Source organism: Rhopalosiphum maidis, chromosome 4 (assembly GCF_003676215.2).
Source record: "Rhopalosiphum maidis isolate BTI-1 chromosome 4, ASM367621v3, whole genome shotgun sequence".
Lineage (NCBI taxonomy): Eukaryota > Metazoa > Arthropoda > Insecta > Hemiptera > Aphididae > Rhopalosiphum > Rhopalosiphum maidis.
In genome coordinates this window covers 50,385,454-50,402,414 of record NC_040880.1, presented here as the reverse complement: position 1 = coordinate 50,402,414, position 16,961 = coordinate 50,385,454, and the positions used below count along the sequence as shown (strand labels likewise).

The window sequence follows — 16,961 nt, the reverse complement described above, 5'->3', positions numbered from 1 at the left end:
CGATAGTCACATAAGTACTTGAACTTGAGTTTTGATTCCAAATCAATAGTGTAATTCATATAACAAAATTAATCTTAAATTTAAGTAGGTATAGGTATAGGTACTTAACACTTAAGTAGCATAATAGATATATCAGGCAATCAGGCAATATTGTAGTAAACAGTTCTCAACCGTTCCTTGTTCTTGCCGTTCTTGGAAAGAAAAAAAAGGTATAGGTACTTAGGTAATTACTAATTTCACCACTCATTTATCATATAGTAATAAGTACATCATAAATTCATAATAATTAATAATAGTAAATTTATAAAACTTTAGTATAGCAATGAATCATAAGGAGGATTATATGTCTATATCTCATGTACGATATTTCTATACTATAATCTGTAAATACACATATTACAATATTTGTTTTAGTATAATAAATAATTATGTATTTACTCTTTTGAATTTAGAAAATAATTCTAATTACGAGTATCCAGGGGGGGATTTTGGGCTTAAGCCCACCTCGAAATCTTTGATTTTAAGTAGTATGTGTATATATATATTTTTAAATTATTTCTTATTTTCCTATAAAGTTAAGTATGCGTGAATGTTTAAGCCAAGAAGAGTTAATTTTTATGTTTGTTTTTATAAAAAAAATTAATTTAACTAATTAAAATCAATTAGTTAATTAATACTATGAGAGAAAACAATATTTTTTAAAATTATAATAAGGTATGACTATTATTCATTTTTATTATTAGGTCTGGAAATTTTCACATGGGCCTCTTATTATCAAGTTGCGCCACTCGGTTTCTGGTGAAAAATTTGATCTTGTTGGTGTTTTGGGTATTTGCTATTTTATTTTTTGATTAATTAGCATATCTAATAATCATAATATAATAGGTAACTGTAAATTGTTATTTAATCTATGTTAATAGTAAAAAAAATTACTTGCAATTGAGTTATACGAATGTAGGTTTGTAGGTATTATTAAATACAGACGAAAGCCAGACTGTTTTCATTCGTCTGAGTCATTTTTCGAACACATGCATATGATTTATCATTGAATTCAACTTTAACACATACGTTACAGTATCATACTAATCAATAACGAGGTGAGGTAAACTTGCACATACTTATAAAAGTTGAACGTAAATTTTTTTTTTTTATGCGGATTTAAAATTTAAATTTTGATAAAATTAAATGTTCATGCAATTATGCGTACCTATCTAAAATAAAGATTAATTATCAAATATTTTTTTTATTTTATTGTAATTCAACAATAAATAATCGTGGATATCCATAACTGTATTTATAATAATTACATTATATGTATACTGTATAGTGTATACAGCAGGGGTGGGTAACTGGTGGCCCGCGAACCTTTTTTATCTGGACCGCATAACTGGACCACTAAAAATGTTCTTGAAACATCTAAGATATAGGTACATTAATATAAAACAAATTCAATTTTGTATCTATTGACTGTCGTAATAAGTAAAATTAACATTTGGTGTTAATAATACAATAGTAATAATAACAATAATAATTTAATCTATTATAAAATTTAAAGGTAAGATTATTATCTAGGGCTCTACATAGCCATTAATTGATATTATTATTTTTAAGTACCTAAGTTATGATTTTTTTGAAACTGTATATTTTAAAATATAATAACTTATAAATTAACTTTCTACATTTTTAACTACAATATAATTTTAAAATTTTCTTGATTTTGACAAAGTTATACTATGTAAAAAATTAAAAAGTAGATAACTTTTTCTGATCTGCTGTACAGTTAAAGGTGTATAGTGTATTTCATCATTGAGTAATTTACTCATTGGTTATATAATATAAACATATTGAATTTGAATTCAATGATTTATGATCATTTTAAAATATACAGTTTCAAAAAGATCATAATTTAGGTACTTAAAAATAATATCAATTAACAGCTACATAGAGCCCAAGATAATAATTTTACCTTTAAATTTTATAATAGATTAATTCACTCTAATATAAAAACTAACAGCACACTATTGAAACTATTAAAAAAAAATTTGCTGTCGTACATGTGTAAGATAGAGACATCACATGCGGGTACTACACCATCTTAAGTTTAAATTTGGACAAAATTATATATTTAAACAAAGAAGAAATAAAGAAAACAAATTTACAAATTAGCCAAATGGGTAATTAGCTAACAAATTAATAAATAATTATATATATAACAAAAATACTTTTCAAAATTAAAAAAGGACTTTTTTAGAATATTCTAAACCAGGGGTCGGCAAATAATTTCTATTGGAGTCCTAAAGATTAAAATAATAAACCAATGAAGTCCAGTGAAAAATATCTTTTTCAAATCTTTATACATAATGAAGTAAGTACAATGTGTTGATAGGGTTCAGAGTTTAGCCTTCCGCGGTCCGGATCCAGATCGCGGTCTGCCAGTTGTCGACCCCTGTTCTAAACCCTTGAATTATTCAACTAAAACAATTATTTTACTTGGTAGATAAATAAATAAATTTTATTTTTGGTATTATCAAATATTTGATAAAGATATAAATGTTTATTACATTTTTGATTATTTTTGATTACATTATATTATATGATTTCATAGAAATCCTTAAAAAAATTATACATATTAGAATACAATTAAAAAATACTATAAATGTCATGAGTTATAACTCAGTAAGTAAACTGAGAAAGCTTAGTAGTCATGTAATAGCTGAAAATTATTTTTACAATTGTTTTGTTCAATAAAAAATGAATACGCTAAAAATATATAAAATTATAAACATAATATAGTTGTTAAACTTATAAGTAGATAACAAAATTAAATAAATTTAAATTTAAATTTAATGAACAATATATAAAATATAGCACATGTAGTATTAAAAGATTATACATTTTATAATTTATAGTAAATTAACCATGCCAAAACTTATCAATGAACCTGTAGAAATACCAATACCAAGGAATGTAATCATCAACGAACTCGCTACTTCTTGTTCATGCTTTTCAACAAAGCTATAAGCAACAAAAATTTGTTTGACAGATATAAAGTACAATTAATTACTTGTAGAATGGTTAATACTTACTAGGGAATAGAAGCCATTGTGATATTAGAAACTATACCATTGGTAAAACCAAAGATAGACATAATAACTGCATACAACTGATCATTGTTTATTAAGACAGGTAAATAATACCGAGGCTTAGCATTACAGAACATCATCAAGGGAATAAAAATAGTTCTTAAAGCAGATAATATTGCGGATGGCCAACTACTATTGACTGGCTATAATATTACAATAATTAACATTATTAATTTTTTCTTCACAGGTTCTATTAGTATACATGAATTATTCCAAATATAAACATATTTGATTAATACAAATTAGTAATTACCAATTTTATGAGGTTTGACATAACTCTCCCTAAGAAATCACAAGTACTGAAAAGTAAATATGCTATCACCGGTAAAAAATAAGTATCTAAACATATAAACATAAATATTAATCTAGTTATCTATATTGATCAATCAATATAAATTAAGGTTTAAAATATTTACCTGTCCAGGCAGTGTGTTCTTTGTTCACTGAAGTTATTAGTACAGTAACTGCTGGGTATACAGACATTGTAACTAAAAAATTGTAAAATGTGCTCAATCCCAATTTCCATATCTATTCAAATTAAAAATATATATTTATATAATGTTTTAATTATATTAATAATTTTAGTAAAAATGTATATTATCCCAACAATAATTAAGTTAGGTTAATAATAAATATTAAAAATAAGTTAGGCAATAATTAAGTGATAATTAGTTGAGTTTGAATTTAGTTTTCAGGGTTTAGAATTTTAGAAATTTTATAGTAAACAATTATTATATAAAAATGTATACCTTTTTTAAAACTGCATATGTATTAACTGTAGGGGTTTGTTCATTACCGAGTAAAGCATATTGTGTAGAAGATGAACGTCTAATCCATGCGCTTGCAGGTATGTCTTGAACATAATACTTATAAATATTCTAAAAGAATTAATTATTTTAGATAATCAATACGGAATAAAATAAAGAACTGTAGATCATTTTAGTACTTGTCTTATTTGCTGCCTACAAAAATTAATATAGGTTTTGTCACTTTAATTTCATATTTAATTATAAAAATATAACATTCATGATTTAAAAACATAACAGACTTATATTTCAAGTAAAGTTAGATTAAACATGAAATATTTTCACAACATTTTATTATTAAACACGTGTGTCAATGCGTGACTTTAACATAAAGAATAAACCTATAAAGAAAATAAGATGGACAGTTGTAACTTATAAAGTATAAATATTGAAATACTATTTTTTTTAAATAATCATTTAGAGTCTATAATGATAATTTTTTTAAATTGTTTATTAATTATGATTTTTATAACAACAATTAACTCAGAAAACAAAACATTTTTCATTTTAATTAATATTAAAATGATTAATTTAACTATGTATTGAAATTGGATTTATCAAGATTAGATCTTAGTAGGTAGCATATAAGACATAATTATAATATATTATATATTTATAACTTTAAAGAGAAATTACTTTAAAGTTAAACCATGGTATATTAATATATACTAACTGTTTTTACTAAAATAGCGTATAATACTAGAGAGATCAAGATGAATAAATCGGCAAATAAGAAATAAACAAAGGCACTGTGGACAGACGATGCACCCCACCACAAAGCCAATATCTGAGCTAATGCAGCGACAATACCTCCCAATGCTTGACCACATACAGTTGCTTTCATGTAGCTACTATCAAAAAAGCTGACTAAATTGAACACAGCTCCTTGCATTATAGAACTCCCAACTAAAAAAAATACACAAGTTTTATTAAAAATTTTACAGTTATACTTCAACAAAAGTAATTATGGTTATGTTAACTGAACTTACTGTTTAATAAAATAACTGTTCCTAAAGTAATCATAAAGAACAATATTTGCCATGAATCAGAATCCAAATTAACTAAAATTGTGGTAATTGTGAACAAAATAAGCATTAACATCAATGAACTGATCATTCGAAAATGAATTGACATCCTAAAAATATTTACATGTATTTTAGTAACTTAAATAAGATACATAGTAAATGTTACTATATTATTGCAATTCTTACTTATTAGCTAAATATGTATTGAATAATAAGGTTAGTGAACTAGGAACAGATGCAGCAATGGTAAGAAAAGAAGTAAAGTTAGCTTGAAGTCTTGAATGTTGATCATTGTCATATGGCAGGAGAAAAATCACTTGGGTTTCATTTGGCAAGTTTCGTAATTTATACATCCAGTACTTGAAATTAAAATTAACACGGAAATTTGATTTAGATGATGATTTTAAATTCATAATTATTATATTTTTTTAAGTAAAATAAATATTACAGTTATATTTTAATTTAGAATTATATGGTTAATACCATTTTGTATGATAATTTCTGATAATTATTAAACATAATGATCAAAGATAAAAAATATAAGACTTACATCATTTGCAGTCATAAAAAAGTACCATGGAAGTAGAAGACAAGTGCCAAGTATATAAAATATTAAAAATCCAAAATTGTACCTGAAAAATAAAATGTAATATACCTAGTTATGTTATCAACTTTAAATATAAAAAAAAAGTTTATTTCAATGTAATTAATTTTTACACTCGAATACTTGGTTATATGTATTTCATTATTTATTAGTTATGTGCAATAAATTCTTTAAAAAAAATTATATACTTCATAATTTCTAACATAGGTTACTTATATAAATATTAATATATTAACAGATTATTCAAAAGTTTATAAACATTTTTAGGCTTTTAGAATTTTACTTTATACAAAAAATGTATTTTACCGATCTGGTGGTTTTGTTAAGACAGCATCACATTCGTTAACAATTATATCATCCACATTTTTATCCAATACTTCAGGAAGCCCAAATAATCTATTGTTGACTGTGTCAACAAATACAAGAGGATCCTGTTCGTCCATTCTTGATACACTTCAATAACTAGAAAACTATTTAAATTTATTAATTTATGAATATATTTATCACACAAAATAATTATACATATTTTGAAAGCAATAACCATAATATTAATTAAATCCAAAGACCCATTCTATTATTCTATTAATCCCTGTTTAAATATGAAATAATTATATAATGATTAAATAAATACAATAACTATAACATCACTAATATCAATTTAGATACCTATATTTATTATTGAAGAATTAAAAATACATATTTATTATAAAATAAATGAGATTACCATGTTTTCAGATTACTTACTGACTATTTGCGAGAAGAAATAACCAAATGCATCATAAAGCTAATTAATGTTTATAATGTTAAAATAAATCATATAATAGGTACTAATAATTTATTTCATGCATATTAAAAATAATATAACTGGTCAAATGCTAACTAAAATGTTCTGAAATGATGATCATTTAACATCAATAATAATTATAGGGCTCACTGCCCATAGCCTATTGTCAGTGTATGGGGTATAGTTTAAACTGTTCAGACAAATAAGTACTATACAAAAAATGTCATTAAAAAAACTAAAATAGTAAAATAGTTTAAAAAAATTGAAATAATTAGTACTAATATATTGTTATTTAATATTTATTAATAATAAATTATATTAAAAATTATATTATTGCGTTCAAACATACTATTATGATTTTATTGTAACAACAGAACTACAGTAGTGCAAAAAGTTTTACAGATTATAATTATTCATTATTATTATTTTAATACCATAAGATAAGCGTACATATTATATAGCAGTATTATCAATTATCACGAAGTATAGACTGAGGTAGATGTAACAAAATAAATAACAATGTGGATTAATCGAGATCAGTAGATAATACACAAAACTATAAAAATCGTTTCGATAGTTCTTAGTTTCTTACCTACCCTTTTTTTACTACCTACTGGCTGTTATTAAAATACTATCGCAAGTTCCTACTATCGCGCAAACATGCGTTTTATGTTCCCTAAAGGTTAAAATTGAAACATTACTGCATTAGATAGATATAGAATATAGTAAACAATAAATACATACGCGCAATTTGGGCTAAATTTATATTTACCAAAGTGATCCATTGAGGCTTTGTCCCCACACCCCCCTTAGAACACCATTCATGCATTCATCGTATTAACTTATTATCTATAATTATTAATAGTTTATAATAAAATAACAATAAAAAAAAAAAAAAAAAACGCTTGCCAAGTCAGAGATCGACATGTAAACTTTCTTCATTTTCAATTTTTAGAAATTTATTAATATTATGCAATATGTATGTATAATATATTTTATTTTCATTTTCATTTAGTGAGATAGATCTCTGAAACCGGAGAGCGGATTTTATTGTTTGGGATCTTGTTAGATTCACATTGGCTAGGAGAAGTGCAATGAAGATTTTCAGAACTTTATCTGTTATAGTTAATTCATTACAGAGCTTCAAAAAAAAATTAAAACACATTTTATTGGGCGTTTTTTTTTTTTGTTTTTCAGCTTTATAGCTTTGTAGTGAGTTAACGATTGAAGATAAAGTTCTGCAAATCTTCACAGCACTTTTCCTAGCCAATGTGAATCTAACAAGACCCCAAATAACAAAATTCGTTCTCCTGTTTCAGTAATCTACCACGGTAAATGAAAATCTAGCAAAAAATAATTATTTTTTTAACTGAAAAATTAAATAAATTGAAAATTTTTAATCTCACATTTTGTATCTACTTGATAATCTCTTTTTAATGAACTACCAACCAACTTTTTAGCTATAATTGTTTTGGAGAAAAGTTTAAAAAATAGAAATTTTGGGACTGTTCATGCCGACGTGTTTGTAAATTCAAATCGTTATACCGCTTGGGTATAATATGATATCGGATCTCTCATTAAAATTTGATGTTAAAGCTTACTTAATTATCCACCTCCTCATAACAACTAAGTTACATTTTTATAATTTTCCTATTTAACAAAAATTCTTAAAGTTTTAAAATTTCAATTACCATACTTACTTGATTAAAAATCAAGTAAGTAAAAAAAAATATTTAAGTGTACAGGTAAAAATATTTTTTATTTTAATTTAAATATTGTATTAAAGATATACGTCTTTGAGACATAGCAAAATGATTTATTATTTTATCTTTATCAATTTTATTGCTTAAATCTCTCTCAATATTAATAACTGACAAATTTGTCAAAAATTCGATTATTCTATTGAAAATTTAGAGGTGTTAAGGATCCACAAGCACTCTCCCCCGCAAATCGAGCCAATGAATTTGTATACAATAAAAATAGAGCGAGACTCTACTGTACTAACTTGTTAAATTAAATATATATTTTTCAAATATTACGTGAAAAAATTATTACATAACTAGTATTGAAATTCGTGTCACTCTTAGAATTGCGCCCCTGACTCATGCCCTCTTGCCCTGTGCACTGAATACGCCAATACGGCTCTGCATATTATTGTGTGTACTATTGGAGTAGTATTTTTTAAGTTAGGTACCTATTGGCTGTTTGGACTGGTAAAAACTTTTGTGCCTCTGCCATCACTATGAAAACAGTGGATATTTTAGGGAATTATCACTGGGCGACATTAAAAAAAAAATGTCAACTCTACATGTCATAATCAAAATCAACAAATATTATGAGTCAAAAAAACTTTTTTGTATTAAATCTATAAAAAATTACCTACATTTAACAATACTATCACAACTCACAACACATAAAGTAAGTAAGTACAAATAATTTATGAGTTAAATTTATTCTTTTTAATAAAAAAATGAAATCAATTGTTAATGACATATATACAATATACAGTATACAATAGACATAGGTACTATATTAAGTTTAAGTCCACGTAAAAAATAATAAATTTTAAGTTATTTTATACTTTTCAAAAGATGAAAGTCGTTGTATATGTTGAACTTTGAACGTTTAAACCTGCAGGGGTCTCCAGCCTTTTTTTACAGCGTGCTAAATCTATAATATATGTTTATTCATCGTAAGCCAACATTTTTCGAGGAATAAGGAATTAAAGAAATTATAAAAATAAAAAAGATTCAATATTATTTACCTACAATAATATAGTATACTTGTGTAGTTAGAAAAACCCATTGATCATGAGTTCAATGAATAACATCAAATGAAAAAATTAATAAATTAATTTTAAGTTTGAACCTGTTATTAGTTTTTGAATTACGACAAAATAGGTAAAAAAATCGTAAGTTACATAATATAAATTGTTATTTTACGCATGAATATCAGAATATCCATTTCGTCAACATTTAAGATTTAGATGCTCATAAAAAATACTATTGTGATGGGAAAACGCTCAACTTTTTTTTTTTAATTCCAATAATAATAACATAATATAGGAATATTGTATACAATTTTTAAGATTTTTGACCGAGTGAATATTTTTAAATAATTTTAAAAAATTTAAAAGATTAACAATTTTGCATGTATATGAATTATACAAAAATAGATCAAATATTTAAAAATCATATCATATATAGAAATGTAATTTTAAACTTTTGGAGACAATCTTAAGTATCATCTAAAAATGTATTTACAATCTATAAAACACATTTATAATAGGTACCGTATTATACCGTATACTAATTAATAATCCAATTCTGTGGTATAATAAGTAATACATTTAATAAATGGTTATTATTGACTGGAGCAGTGGCGAAGTAGATATAGTGTCTCGTGTGTAATCGTAATGGAACCTAGGAAAAAAACGAGACAATAAAAACGTCAAATAGATTTTACTTTAAAATTCCAAATATTAGTTTAAGTATAAGTATATTATGTATCAATTGTTATCTGTGAAGTTAAATAAGTAAATAATAATAAAAGTAAATCATAGGTATCGAATAGTATATGCTATTGCTATTAAAAAATTAGTAAATCTCTTTCCCTACTCAAATCTTTTATGAATGGTTTGAATTTTTTTGAAATCTAATGAAAGAATTGGAATTTTTAATGTGGGAGCATAGAAAAGAGATTAAGGGTGGGAGTTTAGCGAATTACAAGTTTATGTTTTATGTACCACAAAAATCTATCAAGTGTGTATTGTGTGGCGCCGTCAAGTTGTATGACTGTCGCCAACCGTCGAAATTTCAATCATAGATAAATGAGTGTTTTTAACATTTGTTTACATTGTGATAGTGTAATGTACAATATACTGTAAATCATGACAAATTAGATTTAATTAGTCATGCTAGAAATGTGTATCTGAAAACGATTAACCATCAAATCGGTCGTAACATTGTAATATAATTGTCGAAAAATTGTTTGTAAACGGAATGTAATTAATTATTAATAATTATTTATTATTTATTTCGATCTGTCAGCTCTTAAACCGACAGTTTTTTTATAATTATTTTGTGTCTTGTCGTACTTGTCGAAAATGTCTCAACAGCAACATCAGCAATTCCAAAGCATACCCCTGGATACTGTCGAATCGGTAATTATTATTTAAGATTAAGAGATAAATCAAACTAATAGCTGAACAGTAGGTTTTTGTTTCGGAAAGACGATGTACGAAAAATTTGTTGCACATATAAGCTAAAATGTATAATGTACATAATATTTTTACATTATCTTTAAGTTTCGTAACAATTTAAAATTAAATATTTTAGTTTTTAGACTGAGTTGATACAGCACAAGTGTGATTATTACTTAGTAAGCTATTGACAGTTTAATTTTTAAAATCCATAAATTTCCCTCGTATATACTAATAATAATCAAGTTCAAATCAAATTGTACCTGTTTTTGAAATTGTTTTCACTAATATGACATATGTGATTTATTGAAATAAATATATTTAAATATAGCATATACCAATTAGGTATTAAAATATTTAAGAATGCATTATACCTGCATAGGATTAAAGTTATTGTGACAGTCTTATTCACTCATTATAACCTTAAAATATGAACATTTACTTTCAGCAGTTCCAATTTTGTATTTTTAGATTAAATATTTAAGTTGGATTTTTAGAATATTTTAATTTGTAAGCAAGTTATAAGTATTTAAATTATTATTATTTAAAAATGCTTATAACTCGCTTATAAATAAACATATTGTAAAAATCAATGAGAGAACACGTATTCTTACCTTTGAGATTGTTATTATGGAGAAATATATATTAATATTAAAGTTAGTCACACATTACTGAAACTGCTCTACTTATATTTTGGTATATTTTGAGTTGGTAAAATAGGACAACACATGCGTGTATGATGTCCTCTTTATTTAATAATAATAACAAGACTAATGAATATGTTATTTAATACTGTTATGGTGACTCATTTCAATACTATTTCTTTTGTCCAAAATAGACTGTACTGTTTTTACTTTGTAGTTTGAAGTGATAGTAACTATCAAGTCATTACTTTTGTTTTATTAGTTCTTATAGTAGTATTTATACTTTAATCATAATAATTAATTAGACAATAAATAATTGTAAATTACTCATACGCATAACTATTGAGCTATTAAACTCCATGTAAAAGTAGCAATAATAAATAATAATAATACACTCATAATATGTTCTGTGAACTTGTACTATTCCTGCATAAATTATAGTGATTTTAATTTAGTTTTAACAACAAACAAAATCATCATGTGTTATTATTAATGTAATACTAATGAGTTGATAACATATCATTAATCCTCTGGATTAAAGGTTCATTAGTTGTAAAAAGTAGCGACCAGTTTCTAGAATTCTAGGAGTAAGTTTCATACAATCACCCTTACATTTACTAAATTTACAAGGATCACTATTTTTTTTTAATTGTACTTCATAAAGAAAATTTTTCTTGTATCATAATTACATGGAATTGACTTCACTACCCATTATAGATACATACTATTTTTGGAAACAGGGAAAATTCTCCTTATTAAATATAATATCAAGCTGCTCTGGATTGTAAAGTTATTTTTTAAAAACATTTTTAACTAAATTTTATATTATACAGACCTGTATGAAATAATCTCAATTTACCACAATTGCATGATCTTTAGAGCGCGGATTTTAATGCACTTAAAAGTATCGAAATATGCAGTAAAAATCATGTAAATATGCAGTTAAAATCACGAAAATATGTTAAAAAATATGCAGTCAAAATTATGAATATATGTAAAAAATATGCAAGAATTTTTTATTTATTTAAAATTTATAATAAAACTTATAATAATTAATTACTTAAATACTTAATCAAAAAAATTTAGGAAATTTTCTGAACTCGATTTATTTTTAAATTTTTATTTTTTATTAAAGTGAATAATCATATGCATTTCAAGTTTTTCTTCTGTAAAACTGTGTCGTTTATCGATTAACATATTTTTAATGACTGAGAACGAATGTTTCAATGTCAACCGAAGTTATTGGGGCGTATTTAAAATTTATGTCGTAATCGATTATTTATCTTATAACTAAATATATATATATAAATTATTATTTAGTGACTATGAAATTTAGTTTTAATTTTTCTACTTGACAAAATATTATTTTATACATTTTTTGAAATTTTCACTTCAATATGCAATAAATTTTGAATTTTGCCAAAATATGCAGTAACCTTTAAATATGCAGAAATATGCAAAAAAAAATAATTCACCATTAGCTTCAAATTATGATGATTTGTGAAGATAACTGACAAAAATCCAAAAATATGCAATTGCATAGAAATCCACGCTCTAATGATCATTCAACTAAAATACATTGTATTAATTCAAAAAATACCTAAATAATTATATTATGAATTAATAAAAAACGATTAAGATGGTTTTCCTATTGTATAGTAGTTGTCAAGTGTATCTTGTCATTGAGTATGTCATTGCAATGGATTTGTTAATTTTGAGCTTAATTAAGTTAAATTTCAGTGATAAGTAAGCCATTATAAATGATTTTGAGCGGAATCAATCTGTCAAATAAATAATCTATTCTTGGTGTAGTAAAAAAAAAAAATGAAAATGTATGAGATATTAGAAATTTTTAAATTAGGCTGTATTTTCGATATTTTCAAATTATTGAAAAACTTATGAAAAGTGTATCAAATTTTTAAGTTTTTTCTAACAACAATTTTATCAAACAAATAATAAAAACATTTTATCCTCAAAAAATTTTAAAAGCAACATTTTGTGTACTATTATAACTTAAAATTAATATTTAGTAATATTGAACTATATAGGTTACAATTTGTAAAAAGATGATATTATAATAATATGTTATGAAATTTAAGATAAAAAATAATGGATTGTCTCTTCCTTTTAGTTATTAGTACAGTACACTTAGTATATTTTTATTTATTATTCATTTAAAATATCAATAGTTCAATACCTATAAATTATATGAAAATTAATTTTTTTTCTTTAATTTAATCTGTCATTTTTTTTTTCAGCAATGGGAAATTTTATTTAATCGCGTGAGTATTAATTTAGGAATTATTTGTTAACATTGCTGTTATTCAATTAAATATATTGTATTTAAAAATATTATTAGTTTGACAGAAATCGTGATGGTAAAATATCTATCAATGAGTTACATCATGTCTTAAAACAAGGAGCTGGTGAACAATACAATGTACCTCCTAAAATTTTAGCGATAATTTCACAGAAAGCTGATCACAACCAAGATGGATATATTAACTTTAGAGAATTTTTACATTTGGTTTGTAAAATCATTTATGTTTATAATTTATGATTACTTTATAAATTTAATAATTCGTGATTTTATATTTGATTAGATGGAACAAGAACCAATAGCTAAAAATTTGACTACAAATTTTTTTAACAAATACATTCATTATACAATTGTACCAAGAGGACCTCCTAGATTGCGTACTGGAGGATTGGATCATACTGATGGTGATTATGAAGATGAATACTCTTGTAATCCACCAGCATTATGTATGGTTATTGTTAGTCTGATTGAAGTAAGTAGTAAATGTTTATTTTAAAAATATAATAGTATTAAATAAAAAATTAAAATTTTTCCTTTTATTCAAATTGTGTGTTATTTTATTATTAATATTTGATGAGTAATATTGTATAGTATAGGTCTTACATTTGTATACATTTATGCCATCTTTTTAAGGCTTAAATTAAATATTACTGATATAAACATTCAATTGAAACAAAGTTTTAATTGACTATTAATTAATTTTAAATTTTTATGATAAAAATATTAGAAAATAAATGTATTCCTAGGCATTATTAATAATAACGTAAAACTGAAATTTAATTCCATAAACCAATTATAAACACTGACATTATTATTATGTATTGGTTATTTACTAAAATAATATTTTTTTTTGTCATGTATAGGTAATATTTTTCACTTGGGATGTTATAAAAATGAAATCACCAGAATCAATCCAAGGCCCTATGGCTTCAATGTTTATTTACAATCCTCATCGTAGACGTGAAGCTTGGAGATTTCTGTCCTATATGTTTGTACATGTTGGGTAAGTTTTTTTACAAACAAAAATAGCTTATATCAGTGGTATAGGCAAAGGGTGGATTGCAGTTGCGGACCTTTACCCATTCCTACATGGTAAATAAATATAGAAAAATAAGTTTATTTGAATTATTTTTTTCTGCATTTTTTAATTATTTATCAATTGCAATACAAAGTTATTAGTCACATAATTGCAATCAATAAGATATTAAAATAAATATTTTTAAAATTTCTATTTCACAAATCTACTAACATTGTAAGGGAAAATCTAAAAGACTTAGAATATTGTTTTTTTTTTATTCTATTTTTTGATTCTATTATCCAACAGTTTAGTGATTGTTTCAATAATCACTAATAAATAATACAAAATGTAGGTCCTACACTCTATCCAGTCAGAGATAACACGCAATTATCCAAAAAAATCTCTTACCCAACACCTCACATTAATAGGACTAGTCTTAATGACAAAATGCTAGATGTTTCTTGCTGAACAAAGTTTTGTTGATTTTAAAGTATTGAAGTTATAAATCAGTGATGATCTATTTTTCTGTTCAAGAGGACCTTCATAATAATATTGAATGCTATGACAAAGTTGGAACAGAGGTTTTATTTACGTCATTAATATTTAAATAAAAATTAAATTAAACCTGATAATTCATTAGATGTATTAGATAAATGTGAACAACATTTTTTTCTAATATCTACAATATACTATGTATTTTAGTTGTATTTTCAAATTATATCTTGTGAAAAGGAAAGGTCATTTTCATCACTGAAATAGATTAAAACATTTCTTAGGGAATTAACCTCTTTAATATACACAGATCTTCTAGTTATAGTTAATGAAGTTATAGAAGTACTGGCTTTATTAAACAATGGTTAAATTTAGCATTTTAAATATTTGACAAGATAAATGTAAAATATTAAAATTAAGAAATTTCTTCCATTTTTAATTTTATTTGAGTATAACATGTATTAAACTTTACTTTCATATATTTTAATCATTAAAATAGTTTTTTTTTTTATATATAATAGTTATAGTGTTTGGTCATTGAGTTATAAAAATATTCATTAGATGTATTTATTTTAAATAATTTTGTATTTAGTTGTGTCAATCAAGATTTTGTCATGTTTGGGCTCTTTTGTTAGACATCCCTGGTTATTCCTTTGATTCTAGTAAAAAAAGTAACTTATGATAATATCACACCTACAATTGAATAACATATTATTGCTAATTTTCAGACAAACTCATTTGATTGTAAACTTAATTGTGCAGTTATTACTTGGAGTACCATTGGAGATGGTTCATCGTGGTTGGAGAGTAGTATTAATTTATTTATCGGGAGTTTTAGCTGGTTCTCTAGCCACGTCAGTAACTGACCCTTCAGTTTATTTAGCTGGTGCTTCTGGAGGTGTTTATGCTTTGATCACAGCACATGTAGCTACTATAATTATAGTAAGTTTATTTAAAACTATTTTTGTTTATTCCATCATTGTAATACAATTTAAATTAATTTTATAATATGAGATATACAATGTATAATCACAACTATGTTATAATTTAATAGTATAATTATTTATATTTTATACAAATCTATTTTATAGAATTGGTCTGAAATGGAGTTTGCTATTTACCAACTCTTGACATTTACTTTTCTGATTTTCTTTGATTTTGGATCATCTATTTACAATCGCTATTATGTTAATGTGGACAATCAGGTTTGTAATTAAATTTTTTTTTTAAGATAATTGTATTAATCCAATTATAATATTTTTAGATTGGTTATACTGCACACTTGGCTGGTGCTATTGCTGGTCTACTCGTTGGAGTGTACACTTTACGAAATCTTAACGTTCGCCCATGGGAAAAAAAATTATGTTGGTTATGTTTTGTCATTTATGTGTTATTGACAGGCTCAGGTATAATGTGGAATTTAATATTTCCTGAACATTTTTCAAAAGAACAATATTAAAAGTTAAAATTATATTAGTATCAAATGTTGGATCAAATCCTATCGCACAAATATTAAAAAAAAAACAGTATATGATTTTTATAAAACAGATCCAATTTCAGAAAAGTTATGACTATGAGCTTTGTTACTTTATATTGTGAGATAATTTTATTAGTCAATTATATATTACTAAGTAAATATGTGTTATAGCAATTTGTATTATATTTTTTATAATAATTTTTTTTAAACATGCATTGATACTCATTTTTTTATCACACAATTACACAATATTTTTCTATGTACAAATTTAGTATTTTATACAAAATATATTTTATATTTTTATCTAATCTATTTTTTTTTTATTTTTTAATTGCTTATTTAAGTAGATTTAACTTGAAAATCAATCATTATGTCCAATTACTCATAGATAAGATAATTTAATTCTTATTAATGTAAATAATTGAAGAAAATATTTTTATTCGGAGC

At 24.3% G+C, this 16,961-nt stretch overlaps 2 protein-coding genes across 4 annotated transcripts; one reads left to right on the top strand and one right to left on the bottom strand.

Annotated features, from left to right (window-relative positions):
• Window positions 1–2,675: 2,675 nt before the first annotated feature.
• On the bottom strand, window positions 2,676–11,195 carry LOC113557128 (equilibrative nucleoside transporter 1). Of its 3 annotated transcripts, none has more exons than XM_026962452.1 (11): window positions 6,323–6,666; window positions 5,885–6,048; window positions 5,525–5,606; window positions 5,161–5,333; window positions 4,939–5,084; window positions 4,623–4,855; window positions 3,893–4,021; window positions 3,560–3,671; window positions 3,397–3,482; window positions 3,087–3,286; window positions 2,676–3,015 (listed from the first exon to the last, which is right to left on the bottom strand). In XM_026962452.1, exons 2-11 carry the CDS (start codon window positions 6,019–6,021, stop codon window positions 2,904–2,906), a joined length of 1,410 nt encoding a protein of 469 aa, XP_026818253.1. In that variant the 5' UTR covers window positions 6,022–6,048; window positions 6,323–6,666; the 3' UTR covers window positions 2,676–2,903. The 3 variants fall into 3 exon arrangements, with proteins under 3 accessions (XP_026818253.1, XP_026818252.1, XP_026818251.1); XM_026962451.1 differs by lacking the exon at window positions 6,323–6,666 and adding an exon at window positions 11,178–11,195 and having other exon boundaries at window positions 2,747–3,015; XM_026962450.1 differs by lacking the exon at window positions 6,323–6,666 and adding an exon at window positions 6,712–6,729 and having other exon boundaries at window positions 2,747–3,015.
• On the top strand, window positions 10,217–16,682 carry LOC113557129 (rhomboid-related protein 2). Its single transcript, XM_026962454.1, has 8 exons — window positions 10,217–10,524; window positions 13,466–13,489; window positions 13,567–13,734; window positions 13,811–13,999; window positions 14,391–14,530; window positions 15,766–15,979; window positions 16,129–16,242; window positions 16,302–16,682. Exons 1-8 carry the CDS (start codon window positions 10,468–10,470, stop codon window positions 16,494–16,496), a joined length of 1,101 nt encoding a protein of 366 aa, XP_026818255.1. The 5' UTR covers window positions 10,217–10,467; the 3' UTR covers window positions 16,497–16,682.
• Window positions 16,683–16,961: the final 279 nt, after the last annotated feature.

Coding starts and splice junctions, on each gene's coding strand:
- LOC113557128 (XM_026962451.1), bottom strand. CDS start 6,021: ATGGACGAACAGGATCCTCTTGTATTTGTTGACACAGTCAACAATAGA. Junction 3,672..3,892: donor CATATGCAGTTTTAAAAAAG/GTATACATTTTT, acceptor TAATTTGAATAG/ATATGGAAATTGGGATTGAG. Junction 3,016..3,086: donor ACAATGGCTTCTATTCCCTA/GTAAGTATTAAC, acceptor TGTTGCTTATAG/CTTTGTTGAAAAGCATGAAC.
- LOC113557129 (XM_026962454.1), top strand. CDS start 10,468: ATGTCTCAACAGCAACATCAGCAATTCCAAAGCATACCCCTGGATACT. Junction 13,490..13,566: donor GGGAAATTTTATTTAATCGC/GTGAGTATTAAT, acceptor AAATATTATTAG/TTTGACAGAAATCGTGATGG. Junction 14,531..15,765: donor TATATGTTTGTACATGTTGG/GTAAGTTTTTTT, acceptor GCTAATTTTCAG/ACAAACTCATTTGATTGTAA.